At 45.6% G+C, this 25,171-nt stretch overlaps 1 protein-coding gene across 4 annotated transcripts in view; it reads left to right on the forward strand.

Moving 5' to 3' along the window:
- The window catches only part of camsap2a (calmodulin regulated spectrin-associated protein family, member 2a), a 45,396-nt gene extending 20,225 nt beyond the window's left edge, over nt 1–25,171 (forward strand). Inside the window, exons 3-18 of one of the 4 annotated variants that reach the window (XM_064332067.1) lie at nt 1,502–1,663; nt 2,879–2,962; nt 6,976–7,008; nt 8,937–9,078; nt 9,700–9,839; nt 13,436–13,526; nt 13,660–13,762; nt 14,077–14,114; nt 15,595–15,664; nt 15,798–17,970; nt 18,617–18,753; nt 19,036–19,253; nt 19,879–19,975; nt 20,847–20,962; nt 21,411–21,529; nt 22,163–25,171. In XM_064332067.1, the coding sequence (XP_064188137.1) occupies nt 1,502–1,663; nt 2,879–2,962; nt 6,976–7,008; nt 8,937–9,078; nt 9,700–9,839; nt 13,436–13,526; nt 13,660–13,762; nt 14,077–14,114; nt 15,595–15,664; nt 15,798–17,970; nt 18,617–18,753; nt 19,036–19,253; nt 19,879–19,975; nt 20,847–20,962; nt 21,411–21,529; nt 22,163–22,468 (4,029 nt within the window). In that variant the 3' untranslated portion in view covers nt 22,469–25,171. The remainder of the gene's footprint in view (nt 1–1,501; nt 1,664–2,878; nt 2,963–6,975; nt 7,009–8,936; nt 9,079–9,699; nt 9,840–13,435; nt 13,527–13,659; nt 13,763–14,076; nt 14,115–15,594; nt 15,665–15,797; nt 17,971–18,616; nt 18,754–19,035; nt 19,254–19,878; nt 19,976–20,846; nt 20,963–21,410; nt 21,530–22,162) is intronic. The other 3 variants (XM_064332068.1, XM_064332069.1, XM_064332071.1) reach the window with 3 other exon arrangements.

The following is a 25,171-nucleotide window of genomic DNA, read 5'->3' on the forward strand; positions in this document are numbered from 1 at the left end:
AGTGGAGAAATCGGTTTCTTTCCGGAACATTTTGTAATGTTGTCGTCTGCATGTGAAATTCCACCTGTAAAGCAGGAGGGGTGAATGGACATTTGTTTGACTCCCATTTGAAAGATGCTGTTTGGATGTGCAGGTAGCTGTCCTGAGACATAAGCCATTTATTTTTATCTGAATCAATTTTTTTTTCCACTTGAGTATGAAGTGGGGCATTTTGAGTGGGGAAATTGCAACTGTGTCTGCATGTTGGGAAGTCCACTGTAAAACAGGTCAAGTCAATGACATTTGTTCTGAACTCCCATTTCAGAAGATGCTGGTTTGGAATGAAGGTCTTTGAGTAATAACCATTATGAATGTATCTACCACTGTGTACCCACTATTTAACTTAAACCAGCCTGTTCAGACTCAAAAACAGCATTCTGCGTGGACAGCGGGGTGGAGAATTACTTGTCACCCACTTGTCCCTTCTGTAATTGAAACACTACTACATGCTGATCTAACAGGTAAAACACCCTCTGCATTTAATCTCCCAGCTTTCATACATACATTAACTCTCTTTAGTGTGTGTGTGTGTGTGTGTGTGTGTTTCCTGAGATGTTGTTAGGCCTGACAAACAGCAGGTAAGGGATTGCCTACATTACAGATTTGTCGTTTTGGTTAGCTATACAAAATTTAGAAGTTACCCTTCAAATTGTGGTCTCAGTTCTGTAGAGTTCCACTGAAGCTGTAGTGTAGTGTTTTTTAAATGCAGCTTTATTACGTCACTGCAAGAAGAGTTAAGTATGGCTCTGTGCTTGCCTTGCATACCTATGTCATCACTTTGAGCTGGTGTTTTATCCTTATTTGTAGCGTCGGTAGTCATGTCCGTTTTGTGCAGTGCATGGGTGAGAAACTCCATTCCTGAGGGGTTATATCCATTTAGAAATTTTGTACCAAATTCTTCTCTTTCAGTAACTAGCCCAATCATTTCCATCATCTGTGTCTTTAGCTACATTTATTGACAAGCTCATGAATGACAGTTGAGAACTGTTGTTATGCCCCTGTATGCAGGGTTTTACAATGGCATAGTCAAAGTGAACCATCATCGATATGCAGTATATGCAGGTGATTTATTAGTTGAGCTAAGATAATTGGAGGAAATGAAAATCAGAAATGGATACGACCCTCCAGGAACAGGGTTGTATCCATTTCATGAACAGGGGCCCCTGATGTAATGTATTATGTTACATTTAGTGTTTCCTGTCTGATGTGTAAAAGTTGTGAACCCCTCAGTGGGATTCGGGGGCACCGCCTCCCTCTCTTACTCTGTGAGGTCATACACCAGGCGAGCACCACAGCTGTTTCTAGAGCAGCTGTCACGTGGGGCTGTACAGCTGGGGTCAGGGTGCTGCAGGGCAGAAATGAATACAGAAGAAGAGCTCGAGGGCAGGGGAGGCTAGTGCTGTCACTGCGAGGTGGAAGGCCTGAAAGGTGCGTAACGGCTCATTTGCTTCGTCTGTTTCAGAGCGCGCACCTGGCCATGATTGACACCTTGATGATGGCGTACACGGTGGAGACGGTCAGCGTGGACCGGGTGGTCTCCTGCATCCAGCAGTACCCCTCCTTCGACCCCGACGGCGACGTGCCCTACGACACCGAGGATGCGGTGACGAGCTGGATGAACAAGGTCGGGACGCCGTGGCTGAAATGCCCGTTTGCCGTTAGCATCGAAACGCAGCGGCTTCACCGTCTCTTATGCGAGGCGCAGAACAGCGGGCACTCAGAGTGCGTCCCCCCGGGTTAGGGAAGCCACAGCCCATCCCGGTTCAGCAAATACTGCTGTCCCCTACAGGACTGTCACGTTGCAGCTCTTTCTCTCTCTCTCTCTCTCTCTCTCTCATATGCTCTCTAGAAAATTAACTGATGGTGAGTCAGGGAGCTGAGATGCTCTCTCTCTCTCTCTCCCCCTCACTTTCTCTCTCTCTTTCTCTCTCTCTCTCTCTCTCCCTCCCTCTCTTTCTTCTCTCTCCCTCCCTCTCTCTTTCTCTCTTTCTCTCTGTACTGATGGTGAGTCAGGGAGCAGCAGAGATGCTGTCCCCTAGAGAACTGTCACATAACTTTTCTCTCTCTCTGTCTTTCTCTCTCTCTCTCTCTCTCTCTCCCTCCCTTTCTTCTCTCTTTCTCTCTCTCTCTCTGTCTGTACTGATGGTGAGTCAGGGAGAGCAGAGGTCTGTCCCTAGAGAATTGTCACATAACTTTTCTCTCTCTTCGGTCTCTGTACTGATGGTGAGTCAGGGAGAGTCCGCCTCCTGAATGGGAGCCCACTGGTCCGTTTACATTCTTGCGCGGGGAGCACTTGTGCCCTGCCTGCTTGCCTCAGCCTGGAGCCCCACGCGGCGCTCCGCTCACTGCAGTTGTCTAGCAGGCCTCCGAGGCAGCTGTGGAAAAAAATCCCCCCGAGCAAATGTTACATAGCCAGTATGTTTGCTCACGCACAGAAAGGAAATGGCCTTGGAGACACAATAAGCCTTTGAGGGGAACTCCTCTGGAGACTTTGCATTTTTGTTCATCTGTAGGAATGAAATCAATAGGCCTGTATGTACAATGGGAAAGAAAACAGTCAGTTGTGATTCTAAGGGGAAGAAAGTGTTATCGCTCAGATTTCTTATCATTGTATTTGAAAGGGAACAGATAAGGAAAAAGGTCATTGCTCAAAGCCAAAAGTACAGCAGGTACAGTACACTTGAAAATGAAGGATATTCATTGTAAAAGATGAATGGTAATGTCGTGGATGTGGACTAATGTGAACATACTGTATTATCTCTGATTGACGTTTTGCTAGCTGGCCTGACTGGGATGGGTTCGGGCTGTGAATAAACTGTGTTTTTCCTCCACCGTGTAGGTAAACGAGCATTTGAAAGACATCGCGGTCCAGGAGCAGAAGGTGAGGGAGACGCAGTGCGCCGAGCCGCCGGAGGCCTCGCGGGTGAGTCGTCTCCTCCGTACCGGAGCGCCCGAGAATGCCGGGTCACGTGAGCGAAGCTCAGCTGCATCCCGCTTCACCGCCGTTAGCATCAGCTGCGTGACGCGCGGTTTCGGACTGGTTTAATAACACCTGCTCTTAGCGTGTAACCGTCAGTGGCTGAACATGATCTATGGCTGAGATTCAGTCAATATGTTTTCTTAATATTTGAGGGCCTTTAACATGACAGTTCAAGACCTGAATTTTTTTTTCTTCACACAGTTTAGTGAATTCAGCTCTCACTAATACTAACTCACCAAACTTTTGTGAAGAAAGTGTACACTTCCATTTACCTGTAAGTTAAGGACAAATGTTGATTGAATCCCCGTAAATAAATTATTTGCCAGTTTTCTATTTGACGGCCTATTTGGCACTGTCGTGCTGAAAGAATTTGTGTCAGTTATTTATGCTGCAAATGTTATCAGGCTCTCTTTATGGTTCAGAAGTGTCCTAAGGAATGTATTTATCATAAAAACCAGACTTGCATTCTCACTGAGTGATAATCATGTTTATCTCGGTGAGTAGACTTTACCCACAGTTCTTTGCAGCTCTGTAATGGTGCAGAAATTACCCTGAGAAGGTGAAATGAGCTTTTAAGCGACACATTTCCAAGTGGCATATCACCAGGCTTTCCTGCTGCATTGCCTTGTTTACAATTGTAATGTTCCGTATTAGTAACCAATAAGAATGTAAAATACTTTTCATGTACATTTCAGCCACAATACTACCGTTATTACTATTTTCATATCTGCAGGACAGTAGTTGTAATTCATAAAATAATGGAATGGCATTTGAACCTTTATTGGAGATTAAGCAGTACTGAGACCAGACTCTAACCAGTGCAGGTTCAGGTTGGGAATAACGGCTTCTGTTTTCCCCAGCTGTGCTAATCGTGATGGTAGAAAGCCCCCTGGAGCGTTACAGTAATTGATCTGCATTGCGCTTGAAAAGAGGCGTTTCTTTTTTTGTCTGCTGGATGAATCCAGGGCAGAGAAAAAATCCCCAGGGCCAGACGGTGGTGGAGAAAGCTTTCTGATGTTATCTCGTTGACTGGCGCGGTTGATCTGGAAAGGGGCTGCCTTGCCAAACCGCAAGGGTTAGTCTCAGAGCCCCAGCCAGCCGCCCAGCACAGACAGAGCAGGGCCTGCAGTGTGGGGCCGTGGGCTTGTTTGCACACTGCTGTACATATCCAAACTCAGGCCCTGAGATACATCTGCCAGCGCAGAGACTGCCACATAGCACATACAGACATCTACCAGCAGAGACACTGTCACATAGCACATACAGACATCTACCAGCAGAGGCACTGTCATATAGCACATACAGACATCTACCAGCAGAGACACTGTCATATAGCACATACAGACATCTACCAGCAGAAGCACTGTCACATAGCACATAGACATCTACCAGCAGAGGCACTGTCACATAGCACATACAGACATCTACCAGCAGAGACACTGTCACATAGCACATAGACATCTACCAGCAGTGACACTGTCACATAGCACATACAGACATCTACCAGCAGAGACTGTCATATAGCACAAAGAACTTCAGCAGAGCACTGTCACATAGCACTAGACATCTACCAGCAGAGATGTCACATAGCACTACGAACTACACAGCCGTCACATACACTAGCATCAGCAGTGACATGCACTAGCACATAGCATACCAGAGACTGTCACAGCACATGACATTACCAGCAGGACACGACACATAGACATACAGACATCTGTACCTGCATCAGAAGACCACCTGGGGTTCATTGTCCTATCAGAGCCACTCGTGAAGTGTGTGCTGAAAGGAGAGGCGTGGTCACTGTTCTGGTACGCTCGCGTGCCCACGCCCAGCCAGGAGGTGGTGACACCCGGCTGCGCTCGAGCTGCGGGTCAAGGGGGCGGGGCTGTACACGCGGCGGTCTCCCTTCCAGCCGCCGCTCGTCGGGGCCGCCGAGGCAGACGCGACCGGTCAGTGCAGAGGCGGCCGTGCTCCACGCTGCCTGAATGCGGCCCCTTGTGCGGCGCCCGGCCTCTCTGGAGGACAGGACAGCGCGGGGCTTTGTCTGTCTCAAAAACTGAAAGCGCTCAGCTGCAGCCTCCCACGCAGGGCAGGGCCCGGCCCACAGGGGGCACTGTTCGCTCTGCAAGGGACTAGAGTGCGCTACACCAGGCAGTGAGGCTCTAAACACAATACACACATTCAGACTTCTGGCTGCCATTTCACAAGTGTGAAAATTTAAACCTTGGACTGAAGGGAACCAGTTCAGTACAGTATTGTGATGTGAATGTGAGAACAGTATTGTGACATACATTCAGTACTGTATTGAGCAGAATTGTGCTCAGCATGTAATGATTCAAGTGCCGCAGTGTTGTGATATGAATGCGGTACTATTGGGATAGGAAGGCTGTGTAGTGTTGGATTCATAATGCTGTACATTATGTGTTGGGGTGGTTTGCAGTGTTGTGGTGTGAATGCTGTGCAGAAGCTGTTGCTGGTTCCTGAGGGAGTTGTATTCTCTATCATTAAACTGTAGCTGTCAGACAACAAGAGCCATTTTGTTCAGCTTGTCCTGAAATTGCACACTTTTGAGGTCATGTCTAGCCAAAGGCTGTTTCACATGCTAAATAAATTTAAAAAATACTGCACTAAACCTTTTTCGAGTTGCAAATCTGTGTCGAAAAATATAATTTCAGAGGACATGATCTGTCACAGAGTGGGAAACGGGCAGAGAGAAAGTGCAAGTGACCCAGCTTGGCATGCAGGAAGAGCAGTGTGGAGGAGAGGGCAAGGCTGCCCTTTGGGGGGGAGGGGGGCAAAGGGGGGAGACCAAGGCCTCGGGATTTCACAGACATCCAGGATGTCATCATGACGTGATCTTCCTCCAAGTAAAACAGTTTCCAGCTGGGCTAAGCCAGCGCTTATACTGTACTCCACATGGGCTGCCTCTGTGCTGATTGAGCGTAATTACCACCCGGAGAGGTTAAGCAGCGTCGGGCACACCTTCTGCTCTTTGCTTTTTTTCCCCATCTCTCTCCCCCAGACTTTCACAGATGAGTAAAAGTCTAAGGTTTTGGACTGTGGGCTGCCACTGGCTCTGTGTTGTGTTTGAGCATCAGTACACGCACACCGTCTTGTTTTCCTGTCTGACTCCAAAAGCACATTGTGTGTTATATCCATCACATGAACTGTGTTAAGGAATGCACTCGTGTGTCTGTCTTCTTTATTTTGCGGTGGATTCCGAGGTGTTCAAAGGTCGAGTAGAAACAAGTGTTCTTTCAAATGTAAATGTTAGTCAGCTATCATCGAACAAGTTAACTGTGTTAGACACACGTGAGAGTTAGAGAGGCTTTAATCTACGTTCAAAGAGCCTGATAATTCAATCAGCTAAGAATTCCAGGACAGACGATTTGTCAGATGGGTCTGTGGGTTTGTCCTGTACCGCATTAAAATAATAATGCTTCAGTGAAAGCAGAGCAATCCACAAAGACAGGGATGTAATTGCAGGCTTCCCTTTGAGAACTGTTATGAAAGGATTGCCCTTAACGTACAGGCCCAAAAAAAGTCCTTTGGTTTAAGAATTAAATTCACACTCTCACTTAGTGTGCAAACACAGACTTTCTGCGCTACTCTATTAAGAACAGAAAAGAAAGAATCGATTTAATTGAGCAGGAATTGGTTCCCATTTTATTCCCTGTGTAGGACTGTTCGCAGGTGACAGTTTGATTGTGTACCAGCTTCTGTTTTAATTTGTGAAGTGTTAGAGAGGAAGGCCAGTGAGTCCGGTAGTCTTAGGGGTGAAGACCTGTGTGTTTTTATGGTGCTGGCCTTCCTGATGTAGGTGCATCAGGAGATGTACAGGGGAGAGGGGAGGGGCTAGTGTCGCCCGCTGTTGCGTACTTTTGACTGTTCTTTCTTTCTGTCTTTCTTTCTGTCCTCCTTGTTTCTGCCCCATACATTTTGGGCTGCTGAAGTCTCCAACCAAATGGTATTGGAAACTGGTTCCTGTAAGTCAACCAGCTTTACTTTCCCTCCTACATCGCTCCCTGTTCACCCCGCCCCTTCCCGCATACTCCCATAACTCATTCCGTCCCTGTGTCAGCAGCCTCATCTGTCTGTGCCCACCCCTCCTCTAGTCCCTGCTTAAATCCTGGTATGTCTAGCCTAAGAGCAGTCTGAGCACTGTGCTATACATCGGTACTAAACTGTGTCTGCTCAGCAGCTTTTAGATGTAAGGAGATTGTGCACAGCTCCTTATAAACGAGAGTATACGCTTTAAATGTGCCTGTGTACATTAAGTCCAGTTCATTTTGTCACATTTTATTCATGGTACTGAACTCCTGCCCTAGCAGCAGAGCTGAAGCGAGTTAACGCACTACTTTTCTGTAATATTATGTAATATCAGTGTGCCGTGAAATCCTAATATAGATTTGAAGTACGATATGTTGGCACTTTTTTCTTTTTCTTTTGGCACATTTTTCTCACAGTAAGAACAGGCCTTTTTCTTTTTTAGTGGCTCAGTCAGGTATATTATATGTATTATATGTTATCAAAATGTTATTACCCTCACTTAGAATCATAGGATAATTTTAATAACCTTGACATTCTTAGATCTCTGAAATACATAGGGGGCTTGGGTTCATTCATTAATTGGTTCATTCATTCATTCATTCATTCATTCATAAAAGCAAATTTGTTTTGGAGCCTTTTTGGAGTCAGCATTACTGTCCTTTCATGTGTGCTGATGAAAGAGAAAGTATCTGTGTACGGGAGAGTAAAGACACAAAGGCTTTATTGTGCGGCCTACGCTTCAGCCTGCTTTCATGTATGGGTAAGGCATGCAGGAGGCTGAGTCTGCTCCCTGAAGTTCAGCTCACAGGAGCGCTACGAGAGATGGAAGGGCTGGGGGGGAGGTACATGGCACACTGTGAGCAAGGTAATCAAGGCAGTGCAAATTTGTTTCAGCTCCGCCTGAAAAGTACTGCTATTTGTTAAGCTATTTAGTAAACACTAAAATTCATTCAGAATTTTTACCTAGTGCCATCTCACAATCAACCGGAGTAAGATACTGCTATCCGAACCTACATAATCTGTGCCATCCACTCATGGCCTCATTTTACTGTGGAAAGTATTTGAAAACTGGCGTTTTGATCGTAAGATGAGATACTTTTAGGTTAAACAATAACATGCAATTGCTCAGCTGTACTGAAACTCATTTAGCCAGGTGATTGTTGCATTCTCATGTTGATCACATCACTAAGCACTGATGCACGTAGCCGTTTGAGTGCTGATAACAGGGAGCTAATCTAATTAGCAGCCGCAGTTTAAATAAGGACAGGATCTGGCGCTACTCGAGCAGCAGCTTTACAGAAGGAAAGAGCTGAGGCTAGGATCATCAGCGCGGAGACCAGAGGATCACGCTCAGTGCTGTAGTTCCAGCTTTGCATGCAGCAGTACCCTCGCTGTTCTGTGGTCACATCCAAACTGCCCTCGCTGAGACACCCCTCGACTGGACATTTGAGTGTGTATGCTGGGAGACTTTGTGTGTGAGTGTGTGTTTTTTGTGTATATGTTTATTTATATAGATATTTGGATGTACAACATTTTGTGTGTATATATCCTTGTGTACCTGTTCGTTTGCATACATGTGATATTGTGCGTGTGTGTTTCTGCTTCTGTGTTTCTGTGTGTGTGAGTGTGCGTGTTTCTGTGTAACTGTTTGTATATATTTGATTGAGTGTTAGTATGTGTCTGTCTGTCTGTATCTATGTGTGTCTGTCTGTGTCTGTGTGCATGTGTGTATGTATGAGAGAGTGTGAGTGTGAATGTGATATTGTGAGAGTGTATGTGAGTGTGATATTGTGAGCATGTGAGTGTGAGTGTATGTGAGTATGTCATTTCCTCTCTGTAAAGTGCCCTGTGTGTTCTGGCCCAGGCTCGCTACAGGAAGGAGCAGGCTCTGCCCAGGCAGGTCCCGTGGATCCCCCCAGTGGATAACCTGCTGAAGGACAGCACCGACGGCAGCGCCCTGGCTGCTCTTCTGCACTTCTACTGCCCCGACATCATCAAGCTGGAAGGTACAGTGGAGCCCTCTGCTGGCAAACACACGGCATGGCTGCCCCCTGCAGAAGGAGCACTGACTGTCTTCTGCTCCTTTTTACTGGGTGTTCTCTCAGATCTCTTTAAAGTTCCAACACCGGCACTGAGCGTGCTCAGAACATTACCATATTATAGAGATTCCTACATAATGTCTATGCTGAACTGAGTTCTGTTCTGCTCAGGAAAGATGTGTCAGTGTCATAGAGACTCTTTCTGTTGAGGCACACCCAGTGTGTACATTCTTTTAATGTGGTATTTCATTCTGTTGGACAAAAAGTTAGCCCTCAGAGGAAACGCGTCTGAAAAGCAGATGCATGGCTCAGTTATTTAAGGCTTTTAAAGTGAATGTAAGAGATAATTTGTTGAATGCAAGAGATTATTAGAGCATGCTTCCTGTCAGTCCTCGGAATTTATTGAAATGCCATGTTAGGGTGCCTGGGGCTTTAGTGTGATTGGCCGTGCCTTGGTGGAGTCGGTTTAAAATGCAGTTGCTGTTTGAAGATAAACAGAGTTCCCTTGTGCCTTGCGTGTGATTGGAGTAATCTCCCAGGCGGGGCCTGATGACATCACTGCTCTTGTTCCCTCCCTCCCCCTCACAGATATATGCCTGAAAGAGTCCATGTCACTGGCAGACAGCTTGTACAACCTCCAGCTGATTCAGGAGTTCTGTCAGGAGCACTTGAACCGCTGCTGCCACTTCACACTGGAAGACATGCTCTATGCCTCCTCCTCCCTCAAGGTAAGCACACTTTGCAGAAGTCTTCACAGCTTCTCATCCTGGAGGAGCAAAGCTGCCTGTTACAGACTGAGCCACACCCGGTGGACGTGTGGGGTGCTGGAGAGGGGAGCTGTTAGCGTGCTGTTCTGGTCTGATGCCAGTCGGGGGAGTGAGTCATCAGCATTTTTACGGCTGTCTGAGAGAGAGGCCTGGGCTACGGAGGCTCTTTAGATGCGCAGTCTTCTCTCAGAGCCTGGGCCTGCTTCACCCAGCCTTCTGCTTTCCACTGTCTCTTGAGCTTTCAGAGGAGCTGTGTGTGTGTGTGTGTGTGTGTGTGTGTGTGTGTATGCGTGTGTGTTTGTCTGTATGTGTGTGTCTGTACGCGTGTGCGTGCCTGTGTGTGTGTGTCTGTGTCTGTGTGTATGTGTGTGTCTGTACGCGTGTGCGTGCGTGTGTGTGTGTGTGTATGTGTGGTGAGTGAGTGAGTGCGTGTGTGTGTGTGTGTGTGTGTGTGTGTGTTACTGTTGGCCCGTAAGTTGTTAACGGCAGATCCAGTGGGCAGATGCAAGCTCTTCATCTCCTGTAAGTGCTGGAGGAAACTCTCCGGCTGTATGATGTCATTACACTACATATTCCTCTTCTCCTTGCCCGTAGACCATCCAAACAGAGGCATGGTTCTTAAAGGCGGATTATAATGAGGTCCTGTATTGCAGGGGAGAATCTTCTCATTATTTGTGAAATGTGGTCTCAAGCTACAAGCGCTGGCGACTCGTACAGTAAGTGCAGTGTACGCTGAAATCCAGGCCTGTCCGTTGAGATGGAAATAGGAGCTGGCTGTGCTGTCAGTTCCTTTCCCTCGTGGAAGCGGGACGCTGGGCATTTCTCTGCACGGTTGATGAGACAGCTCAGTGTATCAGCCTGCCGCTGTTCACTTCCAACTCCTCCTGCAAGACTCTTACAAACACGTCAAATAGAACTGAATGGCCCAAGGTTTATACCGGCTATAGAGACAGGCAGCATTAAGGGTAGCTGGAGAGTGAGAATGGGCCAATAGAATGCATCGTTTCCAAGCAGACTCTCCCTGGCTTGGGGTTCACCCACAAGATCTGAGCCAAGGACAAAAAAAAATTAAGCTTCCTGACAATAAACCAACAGACGCCTTTTTAAACTTGAAAAATAGCCTGTGTTATTGGGGAGCCCTCCGAGCATAAGGGGATGTGCTTTCAGTTAACAGCTGTGTTTTCTCTTGTTAGCATCTCTTTGTGTGAAAGAGGGAAAGCAGAGAGAACTGACTGACTGGCTGTTGACTGTTCGTTTGGTGCCATGTTTGTTTCTGGGAATGGCTTTGTGCTGTTGTAGAAGTCTGTACTGTTCATTTATTTTTCTAAATTGAGTGCTGTTATTATTACTGAGCTAATTCTTTGCTCAGTAACTCTTGCTGTGCTCCTCAAAGGGCTTTTATGAAGCCGCGCTTCCCATAATTACCTCAAAAGGCAAATATCTGTCTCTGCCTCTGCTGCAATCCTAACATACAAGCTCCCAGAATTTATGCTAGGAGCCCCACTGTGTTCCTATTACACACTCGACTGCAGGCCTGCGACTCCATCGAAATGAGAAGCAGGTCATGTGACGTTAACCTTGACCCAGTTTCCTCCTGATCCCAGTACGCCTGTGCGTCTGGATGAATTAATGAGCAGGCTCGGTTCAGCCGCGCGGAGACGACCTCCTGAGGCAGGCCAAGGTGAGGCTGCCGCAGGCGCGCAGTCTCTCTCCTGCCCCCTGCTGGCACTGACAGCAGGCGCGCTCAGTTTGTGCAGTATCTCTGTTTTTTAGGTGAATGGCACAGTAACGAGCAATCAGAGCTTTCAGCCAGTCAAGCTGAAATCTGCAGTTGTTACCTGCTCTGCCGTGTGATTGTTTCTCGTCTTTCGGCTGCATCCTGGACCCTTCCGGGCATTAACCTGTGTCAGTTACCCAAACAGAATTTTCACACTGCCTTCTTACTGCCTGGGTTTTTTTAGTCAACCCTCCTCTCTCCTTTTTGTATTTACACACCTGCAACAGGCAGTTTATTCTTTTTTTCCATGGCTCTCATGGGGAGTATAACTGGACATTAATTTGATTGGTTGGGAGCATTTGTGATTGGTGGGGAACTGTTCTGATTGGCTATGCATTATGTATGCTGTGCTACAGTGTGTTTTAAAAAATGCCTCTGCCTGGCTATTATAGAGGTGGGTGACATCATCCTCAGAATGTTAATAGGGTCATGTTTCAAGTCCATGTCCAGGGCAATACTGCTTTTACTCTCCTTGAAGGGGGATTAAAGGCTTAGTGGCAGATTTGTTTTATTTGACGGTAATGTTTGTGTCTGTCAGTCTTTTAAGTGAAATTTCATGTTACAGAATTACTTGCACACTGTAAGAGAGAAAAAGTGTCAGTTTTTGACATTATTACAATAATTTGTAATAGTGGGCATGTTTACATGCTTATGGGTCATTGGAATAAGCGGGTAGACTAGACAGGACAGACTCCTAGTGTACCGTCTAGTCCATTTTTGGTTTTGTCTTTCAGACAATATCTTTGTGCGATTAGCAGACCTATAGGTGACTACTATGTATTTGTAATAAAAGGTCATATTATAATGCAGTTATACTGTATGTTCAAGGTGATATTCTAGGCCTTGGTTGGTCAAAGGTCACTTGTATTTTGTGAATGAAGCTGCTTTGTGGAGAAATGTCATAACACGGTATGACCTGTTGTTCTCTAGGTTCGCAGTACTGGAAGAGTGTTTGTACATTTTTTATTTGCATTAGGGGCCAGTTGGGACCTGTATGGCTATTTACTATGACTCATGGCATCTGAAAAGTGATCCATCTTTAATGTAACCTTTAAAGGGTTTTTTTATGAAGCAACAGCAGCTACTGAACACCTTGAATTCAAATTCACCAGAACCTTTCATTCCTTCACCTCGGAAACGGGAGGAGTCTGTCTGCTCTGAAAGAGCGTGATGAAAGAGAACAAAGGAAGCATGCAGTAGAGTGTTATTAAGAACACGCCTCTTATTAATTGGTCCCTCCGCCTCAACATGCTGCTAAACTGCTGAGCAGAAATTTTGCTGGGGGGAGGGGGGGTGTGTCTTCTATGTTGGTCCCTGCAGAGGGAACAGTTTTCCCAACCCAACTGACAATGAGTTATGGTCCTAGAGAGCAGTCAGAGGTAATGGAAATATCTTTGTACTGTGTTGTTGTCCTGTGGTATTACTTTTTTGGTGCACAGATAATGTTTCTTTCCAAAAAATTATTGAAATGTAGTAGTATCCTCAATATTGCTCTGGATACTCCCCCTTCTTTTTTTTAAATATAATCTTCTTGATTTCTTTTTTTTTTGTTGAAAGAATGGGGTTTCAAAGACAATAGCTATTTTATGAGACAGCCAATTCAAGCCGTAGGGCCTATGTTTTTACTGACATCCTCTCCAAAACATAGATTTGCTGTCTTGTGCAGTGCCATCTTTTGGAGACAGACAAACTGCAGTGACTAGTACCAAAGATGCTGTCGTACTAAAATGAACCATGCTTGTTTTTGATAACAACTTTTTCCTGATTTTCTCCTTCACAGAATAACTACCTTGTGTTCATGGCAGAGCTTTTCTGGTGGTTTGAAGTGGTGAAGCCTCCCTTTGTGAATCCTCGAGTCTTAGATGCTGAAGGTAAGGGATGGAGAAGAACTTATGTGGTGTAACATATGCTAGTTTCTGTAGGCTACATCTTGCTCTCTAGTTCATTAGCTGCAGCTCAGTCTGAAAGATGTACTGAATGTATGATGTGCTTGCTTGTTGTCAGCTGCGGAACCAGCGCCCTCGCTGAAAAACATGCCCACAGTGCCCATTTCCAATGCCACCAAACGAAGCTTTATGGAGAAACCTCCCAGTCCAGACCGCCCCAGGTTCACTTTCAACACTTTTATTTTATACTTTATTTGGTTTTGTTTATTTTGAAGGTCCAGTTTAATACAAAGCCTTTCATTGAAGCTTCACTAATACTGGAATATGGTTTCCATTGCTGAGGTCTGGGTGCATTTCTATATATCTAAACTTGGAGTGTAAACATTATTCTTTTGATATATTTTTTTATGATAGGGGAAAACAGATATTTGAAATGGGCTGGATGGCCCTGCACTGTTTTTGACTACACTTTATTGTGTTAATATAACATAGCACATGCTCACCATGTTTCTGTTTTGTTTCTCTGTCTCTAAAGTCTGCCTCTCAGGCCACAACCTCAGACTTCCACTTCAGGTAAAGTTAAAACGCATCAGTGTCATGTCTAACACCTTTCATTCTGGATGTTTCAGTACTTGTCCATGCCCTTTGTGATTTGCGGGCGAAAGCCGCGTTTCCACCAAAATTACCCGGAACTTTCAGTCCCAGGAACTACTTTACCAGGAACTAAAAGGTTCCTTCAGCCAATGGTTGTCTGCGTTTCCACCGGGGTCTAAAGTACCGCGAAGATTAGGCAAATTAGCCCACTGACGTTGTCGTCGGTCCATCTGTCATATGATTTCTTCTGTAACCCCATACTACCACCGAAGTAGCCTACATTATTTTCTAATAACCGGGACAGCCCGGAGGGGTTTATTCCACTTATATACAACGGGTTACCAACAATTACTATATATGGTTACTTTTGTATTTATTGATTTTCATATATCCTCTCAAACACATTCATTAACAGCAGAAAACATGCACACGTTGTAAACAATTTGCTGTTTTATTACTTTCTCGTCGTCAATTCCATATAGGCTAATCGCAAAATGACAAGAATAGAACGAAAACTCGGACTTGCGTGAAAATGTAAATTAGTAGTGGTACAGCCACCGTTTGCTTTCCTTCGAAGTTACTGCTAGCCGAGCAGCGATGTGTGCCCTCCAGATGCGAACCATGCACCATAAATGAGTCCATAGTCTTCGTGGTCTTTTCGTGGAATTGAAAAATGGCAGTAAAATTGAGTAAAATTACGGCAGTCTGAAAAGGCTAAAGGGAAGATTACTAGAATTAACCTGTTATTTTACCCGGATAAAAAGTGCGGAAGGTGATTTCCAGTTTGCTTGTACTGTATCACCAATGTTAATTATGCAGATCTACCGCATACCTCACATAACTGTATCAAACGTTTTGAGTCAATTACAACGGGCTAACAAAGAAAATCCGGAAGAAAATATTCAGCGACCGAATTAATCCGTTTGAATGTTTTGGTAGCCTACGTAATATGCTGTCCCAGCACGAATGCTTAGCATTTTATAAAACGAATAGCCTACTAAAGCAAGAAAAGAACAGAAGAGCACACGTTATAATTCCAAAACGTTGACAGGCTATAACCAAAAGTAGGCTACTGCGCCGCATAACATACAAGTTTGATTTGAAGTTATTATGAAAATAAATTGGTTTGCCGCTGCATATTTTCAAACATGGCGGGTAATGGCGGAAAATAAATACAACACAAATGCTACGAGTACTCGACCAATCAGAAATGTTCAGCGCTGCAAGCTCCACCCAAAAGGTTCCTGTACTTTCAGAAAGTACTACCCCCCGAGCAGGAACGTTTTGGGGGGTAAAACAAAGCCCCCAGAACTAAATTTAGACCCTAGTTCCTGCGGTGGAAACGCACTGAGTTCCTCAAAAGGTTCCTAGTTCCGGGGTATAGTTCCTGCGGTGGAAACGCGGCTTTAGTGTCCATAGTGTCAGTGAACTGCGGCTGAGTGTTTGTTTTTGATCCCAGGTGCAATGAAACGATCAACCTCATTGTCTTTCACGGACGGCGGTGTGGGGACCTGGCCAAAGGAGCAACGGTCAGTATGGCAATGCAGCGCAAGTCAAATCTGAGGACTTTCGGTCTTCCATCATAATTATTGATTATTCATTTAAAAGTATTAAAATGATGGTGATGATTATGCCATAAAGCGTTTTGGTTTCACTCCGTAGATCATCGGCTCACGGAGTGTCTTTTGACATCCCTCTGGATAAGGCTAGCACCAGCCAGACGGCCGCGCCCCACGGCCGAGGAATGACCAGGTCCATCAGCACGGATGGGCTGGGGTTTGAGGTCAACCACGCGTCCAGGAACGTGAAGAGGAACCTTTCCTTCCAGCCGGTGAACGGGCAGACGGAAAGACAGGCCATCGCCGAGGAGGGGTGTCCGGAGGGCCTCGCCAGTGTGGACGGAGACGCGTGGCCTGGGGAGCCCCACCCCAGCACCCCGCGGGGTCTCTCAAATGGCCCAGCCCGGGATGAGCACGCCAGCCCCACAGCCACCCCCAGCATGGAGGAGGCCCTGAAAATCATCCACAATTCAGAGAAGCCCCACGGCAGCCTCCAGTCTGGCGGAACCGACAACGGCTTCTTTCTGCACAGCCTGGGCGGGGGGGAGCCTGGCTCCGGGGCCAGGTCGGACAACGGCGACCCGGACTCCGTGTCCGAGTCGAAAGGGGCGGGGAGCGCTGACACGACGGAGGTGGACACGGGGATCCACGTGCGGACGGAGGACATCCAGGAGACCCTGGACGAGGACTCTTCCCTGAGGGACTGTACGGTGAGCATGGAGCTGGACGTGGACCAGGACTACGAGCTGAAGGCCTGCAACCCCCACGACATGACCAGCCCCTGCCCCAGCTCCGTCAGCGGCCGCTCCCACGGCAGCAGCGCTGCCTCCCCCAGCCCCGGCGTCAAGATGACCAGCTTCGCCGAGCAGAAGTTCCGCAAGCTCAACCACTTCGAGGGGAAGAGCAGCGGGAGCAGCTCCCAGAAGACCACGCCCGAGAGCTCGGAGCTCAGCATCCCGCACATGGTGTCCTGGGCCCTGACGCCCGAGGAGAGCCCCGTCCACCAGGCGCCGAAGGACCCCGCCCAAATGATGGCGTCGGAGATGGTGCAGCTGCGGATGAAGCTGGAGGAGAAGAGGCGGGCCATCGAGGCCCAGAAGAAGAAGGTGGAGGCGGCCTTCACCCGCCACAGGCAGAAGATGGGGCGGACGGCCTTCCTCACCGTGGTGAAGAAGAAAGGCGACGACACGTCGCCGCTCAGGGAGGAGGCGACCGGTTCCGAGGATGACAGGGTCTCCGTCGACTCCCACGCCCTCAAGATGGCTGACGACAGCAACCGGCGGCCAGAGAAGAGCAAGCTGGACACGCCGGATGGCCAGGCCCAGTGGCTGAAATCCCCCAGCGACGAGAGCTTTGGGGAGGCCGACCTCCTGGAGTACACCAAGTCCATCGAGAAGCTGAATGCCTCCTTCAGCTTCCTGCAGGTGGAGATGCAGCGGCTGGCCCAGCAGCAGGAGGTCATCATGCAGATGAGGGAGCAGCAGTCCTGGGTCATCCCCGCCTCTGAACCCTCCCCGCAGAAGCAGGTGAGGGACCTCCGCAGTGCTGCGCGCTCCTCGGGGTCCCCGTCGCCCGCGGACTCCCCGCGCACCTCCCACCGCTCTCCCACCAGCATCAAGAGGAAGTCGGCCTCCTTCCACTCCAAGACTCCCAGGACTCCCAGGCCCAGCGAGCTCAAGATCAGCCCTTTCAATCGGGTCCTCACCGCCCCGCAGTCCGTGGACAGCCTGCCCCGCCTCCGGAGGTTCTCCCCCTGCCAGAACCAGGCCGCCCCTTTCGCCTGTCTGGGGAGTGACACCAAGCCGTCCTCAGAGACCGAGCCCTCTGAGAAGAGTGAGGTACAGGAACCTGAACCTCAGCCCCAGTTCCAGGTCCAGCCCCAGCCTGACCCCCCTACACACGACGACTCTGCTGAAAAGAGCATTGCCGCAGGCCTGCCAGCCTCCCCAGCCAAAGAGACACCACAGAAGAAGAGTAGCAAGGAAGTAAATGCCAAGAAGAAGACACAGGAGAACAAGGAGATGGTGAAGGAGATGAGGCCTGTAGAGTCCACTGTATCAGAGGTGTTGTCCCAGCCCATCACTGAGACCTTCACAGTCACGCCCACTGAGCACCCATCTGACATCTTCAGCCAGAGCAACAAGAACCTGATAGAGGTGCCTCTGTCTGTGCTCAAGCCTCTGGACGGGCACATGCAGTTGGAGAGCGAAGACGTCGAAGGGGCCAGAGACAACTATGATGAAGACCAGAAAATGTGCTGCGGGTTTTTCTTCAAGGTCAGTGCACATTTCTGCACTTTACACTTTTAATGTACAGCAAACTCATCTGAGATGTTGCTGTGCAGGATTTGCGTATCAGTTTCTGGTAGCTTTTGGTAGTATGCTTATTGTGCAGTGTTATGTAGGCAAAAGAAAATGTGTAGATGATTCAAGAGCTCCATGTCCTTATTTAATGACAGTGCAGCTTGTGTGAAATCCCATGGCTCGACCACATAAGCTTTTTTTTAGAAACATGGAGTTTGCACTGTCCTCAGAGTGATCGTGTATAAGGGGCAAAGCAGGACAAGCACAACGGGTGAAAGATGGGTAGGCTTCAGTTTAGATTTATGTCATGAAAACGGCTGATTAAAATTGATTTGTGGTTCTGCAGATGCTCCATTTCAAATTTGCAAAAGTCCGTTTGAAAAGAATTTGAATCTTAATGTGAGAAGAAAAAAAGTAGTTGAGCAGCATTTATGTCAACGTTTGCCATTCTGGTGGTTTGAATAAAACGTGCCACCGTGATTGGCAGATGGGGGGAAAAACCGGTCTATGTCACTGTAGGGATTTCCACCAATCAGAGCGGAATAGATTTGATGTACGGTGAGAGGCTGTGGTGCTGTGTCCCGAGGCCCTGTTGCCCATGGTTGCGTGTTGTCTCCAGGACGACATGAAAGCTGAGGACGACATGGCGATGAAACGGGCGGCGCTGCTGGAGAAGAGGCTGAGGAGAGAGAGGGAGACGCAGCAGAGGAAGCAGCAGCTGGAGGCAGAGCTGGAGCAGAAGAAAGAGGAGGCGCGGTGAGTCCCTGCTTCGCTCCTCCTCAGGGACCGCTTCCTGGGGACCTCTTTCTGTATATAAGAACTGCTGTAAACAGGCTATAATCAACATCAGATATTACCCTAAACTAAGCATGGACAGCCCTAACAAGCTGTTCAATTGAAGTTTGGTCTTATTGGGTACCTGTACATTTTGTGGTTTTAAAGAGCAGGAGTCCCTTTCTCTCTTGTCTTCTGTATTGCTTGTGAATTTAGCAGTTTTGAAAGAACGGTCGTCCTGTTCCCCCCGTTGTTTCCCTGAAGGTTGAAAGCGGAGGAGGAGCGTCTGAAGAAGGAGGAGGAGAAGGCGCGCCGGGAGTTCATCAAGCAGGAGTACCTCCGCCGGAAACAGCTCAAGCTGATGAAGGACATGGACACCGTCATCAAGCCCCGCCCCGCAAGCACCAAGAGGAAGCCCCGCCCCAAGTCCATACACAGGGACGTTTTGGAGTCCCCCAAGACCCCTGTCAGGGCAGCGGAAGGTAGCCCACCGGCATTGCCCGGCAAGGAGTCTGTTCCCCTGGTGCCAGCTAGCTTTGTGCCACCTGCAACTCTCTCACTGCAGCTCTCAGCTCTTCACTGTGTGAATGGACTGGTGTCTGGCCTGCGCACATACTGTATGCGTGCTGATTTCTAACTTTACTGCTACAGTACTAACCTTTATCCCTCTCTAACCTGGGCCATCACCAATTTCCCTCTCTTCTAATGTGCTTAAGCTAATACCCAGCTCGTTATGCCTACTAATGAAATCAATTTCCCATTAAAAGCTCTTCAATGTATAACTCAAAAGTGATAGTGCTCTGTAGGCTTAAGAGATTTCAAATATACCATTCATGGTATTAATTGATTGGGGGATTGTGATTTTGTTCATTCTAATTTGAATCCCTCACACTGCAGAGGGCTGTGACATCTATTATATGTTAGTAGATGTGTTCATTAAGTTATGTTAAAGTCCATGTGAATTCCACAGGAGTGCATATCTTTTAGCACACTACTGCCTTGAGCTGTAGCATGTTGCACTGGTGTGTACAAAGTGCGTGCTGTGAACAGAGTCTTTGTTGCGGATGTAACAGTATGTTTCGCACCAACTTTTTGTTTTACATCCAGGTTCACGACCTCGTGTTTTTTCAGTCTCCAGCCTGTCCCTGGCTTCACTCAACTTTGGCGACAATGAGAGCGTCCAGTCAGAGAATAGGAGCCCCAGGTGAGAACACTGCCCAACCCCGTGTCCCCAATGAGAACGCCTTCTCCGTATGCTGTGTCTGATACTCAGGACACTCATTTGACTATGGCAGCAGGTCTAGCAGGTTGAGGGTGTCGTGCTTTGGGTGTGTGGGAATTATGTTTGAAGGAATTAATGCAATTCATTTTCTCATAAAAGGAACTCTTCTGAATGTATTAACTTATCCATTGCTTTCATGCCAAGCGCTGAGGTTTGAGAAAATCATCACACACACACACACACACATACACACACACATACAAACTGGGAAATTGTATTCTTTTTGGTACAGTGCAGCAAGATTATTACACTTGCATCTATTTAAGGCTGTAATCACCTCAGATTCACCTGAGTCGCCTCACACTTGCTAACCTAGAACCACAAGCCTCTAAGTCTCTTTTCTCCAGATCCTTGTGTCTCATTCCACTCTTATTCTATCCTTCACTTTCTGGAATTTTCTGAAGCAGTAACTTAGCTTCTGGCTGCCTGTACCTCTTTTTGAACCCTTCCAAAATGAAAAAGGGAAAAGGGCAACGTCAGTCTTCATGTAATACAGTCTAAATCACTTCACTGAGGTCCGAGTTGGTTTGTAAATACATGAAAGACAAAGGAACCTTATAGGTGCCTAACCTCTGTGCTCTCCCTACATTTGATATGCTCTGAGCGAACAGCCTCTCAAACAGCTGTCATTTGGGTGCTATTTAGTAATAATTCTATATTTTTTTAGCTAATTTCATTGGTCAGTGGGGGGGTTAAGCTCTGTTGTGATTCTTTCTGTGCATAAACCTCTCAGCAGTGGAAATGCAGGCAAGAGATAGGTGAGCTGTGTGAAACTGTTGGTCTGCCCCCCCAGGCCTGACTCTGCAGACAGGTTTTTGTCTCCGTGTCGAATGGGAAGCCGCGGCGGAGAGAAGGACTGGGAAAACTGCTCCACGACCTCATCTGTAGCGTCCAACACAGAGTACACAGGTCTGTCGATTTGTACCCCCGCAAGAAGTCCCGCAATGTGCTCTATTTTGGTTCTAAACAATAAATGAATGTGCCGTAATTTAAACGTGGTTTCACTTCAGGTGCACCAGATCAAATGATGTCTTTTTTCAAATGCGCATCACTGTAGGATATGTAATAGATGGTGTTTAAACTAAACAATTGCTATTCATTAGACCAGCTTTGTAGTCCCAACAGGTTTCTTACAAATTAATTCAGTCATGGACGCTTTCTCATGAGACCGGTCCAAGTGGGGTCATTTGCACAAACGTAAATGAGAAGCGAATGAGAGTGCACTTGTCAGTACCGCAGTGTGCAATCCATGCTGGTTAAGTAAGCATTGCTGCAGAATAAGTGTCATATAATGGAGAGGAATGTATGTGTAATGAGTTAGCTGGATGATAAGCCATTTCTGACCGTTTCCTCTCAGGCCCAAAGTTGTACAAGGAGCCCAGTGCCAAGTCTAACAAACACATCATCCAGAATGCCCTGGCTCACTGCTGTCTGGCTGGCAAGGTGAATGAAGCTCAGAAGAATAAGATACTGGAGGTGAGAGCTCACTGCTTCTGACTGTGCCTTAACACAGGCTTCGTACTGCCTTTACTCTCAATGGGCTTCATTCTCAAAACGTCCCTTAAATTATTTTTACTTTTGTTCTTACGAAAAACAAATATGGGATTTGTGACACATGGCCGTCGTTTTTGTACATATCTCTGCTGTATGAGATGATGAATGCTGACTGTTTGTAAATTTTACTGTATGTGCAATCCTGTTCATGTGATTAGCATAAGGAAACAACCATAACCAAATACAGATAAGAAAAGAAATAATGAATGCCAAAATGTTCTTGGAAACATTCTTAAACACAGTTTACAATCAAATGTGATTGAGTCACAATGTGTGTTACAGTGTGTATCTACCAGGTGTGAATGATTTGGGCCTTGTATTCAGGTTGGTGAGTTTTGACTGAAGAGTAGGGAGACTGTAGAGTGGAGTGTGGCCATGTTTGTTTTTAAGTACAAATTGGACATGATTCTGTACATTGGTGAGCAAGCAGCCCCTCAGCTTTTGGTGGGCTCATTTTTTGAGTGTTTTTCAGTATGTTCTCTGCAAATTCGTTAAAGAAGCTGGTTTATATGTTCAGCTCTACCTCAGTTTTTGATTTGTTTGTCGTTTCTACAGGAAATTGAGAAATCGGAGGCCAACAACTTCCTGATCCTGTTCCGAGACTCGGGCTGCCAGTTCCGCTCTCTGTACACATACTGCCCTGAGCTCCATGAGATCACCAAGCTGGCGGGCATCGGTCCCAAAACCATCACTGGCAAGATGATCGAGGGCCTGTACAAGTATAACTCAGACAGGAAGCAGTTCAGCCACATCCCCGCCAAAACCATGTCAGCAAGTGTTGATGCCATCACCATCCACAGCCACCTGTGGCACACCAAGAAACCAGGAACCCCCAAAAAAGTGTTACCCAACAAGTCCTAGTACAGCGAGCAGTTGTTTTTTTTTTCTTTTCTTTTTTTTCTTTTAGGTTGAAAAATTCACATAAAATTTGCACTTCACTGTACATATCCATGTGGATTTGGCACGTCCAGTGCCAACATACGAATACATTCTTTGCAGCTTTCCTCTCGGTTACTTTCGTTTTTCTCACAGTTCTAACTGGACTGGACACAGAACTTTGCTGAAATTATGCACAACTGGAATGTAAAACACTATTTAAAAGTATTTAATGGAGATCACTAATGTGTTTAGTGCAAGAGATCGTTGAATCTTGAGTAATTTTATTACAGCACGTGTGTGTGTGTGTATGCGTGCGTGTGTGTGGTTTTGTATGTGCCAAAAAGAAAAGGATGCCACGATGTTCTGATCTGATACACTGAAGCACTGAATGTTACTCATCTGTATAGATCGAATTTGCGTATTTGTTGACATTTGTGGCCTTATGCTTGTTTGATTTTTGTACATGAGCACCACAAGGTGTGTGTAATGTTTTTCATGAGTGGCTTTTTGTATGCAGATTTTGTTCTTTTGCTGGATTTGAAATAGTATCTGTATAAGGTGTGACTAACGAAGGGCAAATTTGAGTGAGGAAATTGCCTCTAATGAGCGTAATGAATTGGTTTGCCATTGCTTTGTGTAAATACATGATGGTAAGCCACTATGTATCCAAGGTTTTTCACTGGCTGGAAAGTGCCAAAGTAGCATCCCACGTATTTTTAGTGATGTATATTTTAATAAGGCTTCTAAAATCACATTTCATTTTTTTTCCCAAAAAGTTTCGAGAATAAATTATCTTGAAAATCTGGAAGTTTTTTCATAGTTGCTTTTTTAGTATTCAAACAGAATGGAACAAGCTTGAATTTACTAATTTAATTGCTTACAAAGCTTGTTCATTTCCTCATTAGTACCAAGATTGTGAATAGAGCTGAGCTTTAGATCATTGAACAAATCTTGTAAATGAATATGTAATGAGTTTTCCATTCAAAATTCTATAAGAAACTGTTTGTAAATGTGGGCGGACCTGACAGAAGTTTGAAAACATTTTCATTTTGAGATCTACCTTTCTTGTTTCATAGTTATTCCAAAATACTATATGAAAGTCTTTCCAGAATGCTGTTTCCAGTGTCTCAGTTAACTCATTGCCCATCGACCCGAGGTTCTTATTAGAATATCACATTAGAATGTACTTCTGCAGGACTGTACCTATCAAAACTGTTTTCTTTTCACTGAATAGAATTTATTTTATTTTTTATCATGCATTTCATTTGTGAACTTGTATATATTTAGGTATATAATATATTTTATTTGTAAAGACATGACATGACATTCATTTGTGTAACATTGTCCTTTTTTAATTGCATGGTCTTGTAATGGGGATTGTATAGTTATGAAGGTTAAATAGTAAGTTGCATACAAGATGGTAGCTTTGAAAGCTCCTGACAGGAAAAGGTTGCATAGCTCCCATAGGTATATGGTTTATTATAGAAAAATCATATAACCAAATTTTGTTTTTCACCAGCAGTATTCACCTCCAGGTATATAGATTATGTAATTGAAATGGCTTGCTTTGGCTTGTCCAGTTCTGTGCATGAACCAAATTATAATTAATTTGCAAGATTAAAAACGAATGTGTAAGTAAATGTGTATGAGCTGACAAAGAAATGAAACTGCTTCTACACTCTGCCTACAGTATATAAATTACAATTTCATGACATCAGAATTATTATCAAGGTAAAGTGCTGACACAGTGCTACATTTTTTAAATGATGTGTTCATATTTTAGCCAACCAGTAGTTTGGTGACCAATCAAATGGGACAACACAGATTAGAAAGATTTCACAAGTATCTTCGTATTCTTATCTTTTGAAAGTGGTCAAAAGCATGTTTCTGTAAGGGATGTCAAACCTTATGTTGAAATAGCCAAATATTACATAGATTTTGCCAATTTACAGGAAAAAAATACATTTTTGATTCTTTCTGTAGAAGTTCATAATTTCACACTACATCTCGGTGTACTTATGAAGATGTGCAATTGTCATGGTAAAAAAAACTCTTTTTTTCAGACAAAAATTTGTGTCATAGGCACAGTCCAGTTAGTCCCTAGCTACACACTGAAGAAACGAGCTGAACTTATGCATATTGTGCATAGTGGTAAAGGCTGTATTTGACTATTGAATATTATGTTGAATATTAGTCAACATTGTCCTTTCTGTTTTAAAGCATGATATTATTCAACCATCTTTAGTATTTCGGGTTACAAGAAAAACCTTATGCAGGTGGCAGATTTCAATATCTGCTTCTAACACATACACACACTGGTGCTTTCATATTTGTAAAGAATTGCAGATTTACCAACTGTATTGTGTTCCTGAAAATAAACTATATAGGCATTAATTTTGGTTATTGAAACCTTTTCGGTTTGATTGTGTAGAAGAGGTGTTCATGTAGGATGACTATTATAGTTGTCTTATTTGGCTGTTGAAAGCCAGGATGAATAGTTATTTAATTGCAAATGGGTACTGTTGAACATTGTACAGTGTGCTGTGAACTAACCTGTCCACCATAATGAAGCATTGCTTCCATTTTTTTCAGACGCTGTGCTGTCATATATTGTCAACATATTGCTGAAGTATCATGTCGTTTTTTTCTCTTTTGCATTGAATAAAATGAAGCATGGCCTCAGAA

This window comes from Anguilla rostrata, chromosome 4 (genome assembly GCF_018555375.3).
Source record: "Anguilla rostrata isolate EN2019 chromosome 4, ASM1855537v3, whole genome shotgun sequence".
NCBI classification, from domain to species: domain Eukaryota; kingdom Metazoa; phylum Chordata; class Actinopteri; order Anguilliformes; family Anguillidae; genus Anguilla; species Anguilla rostrata.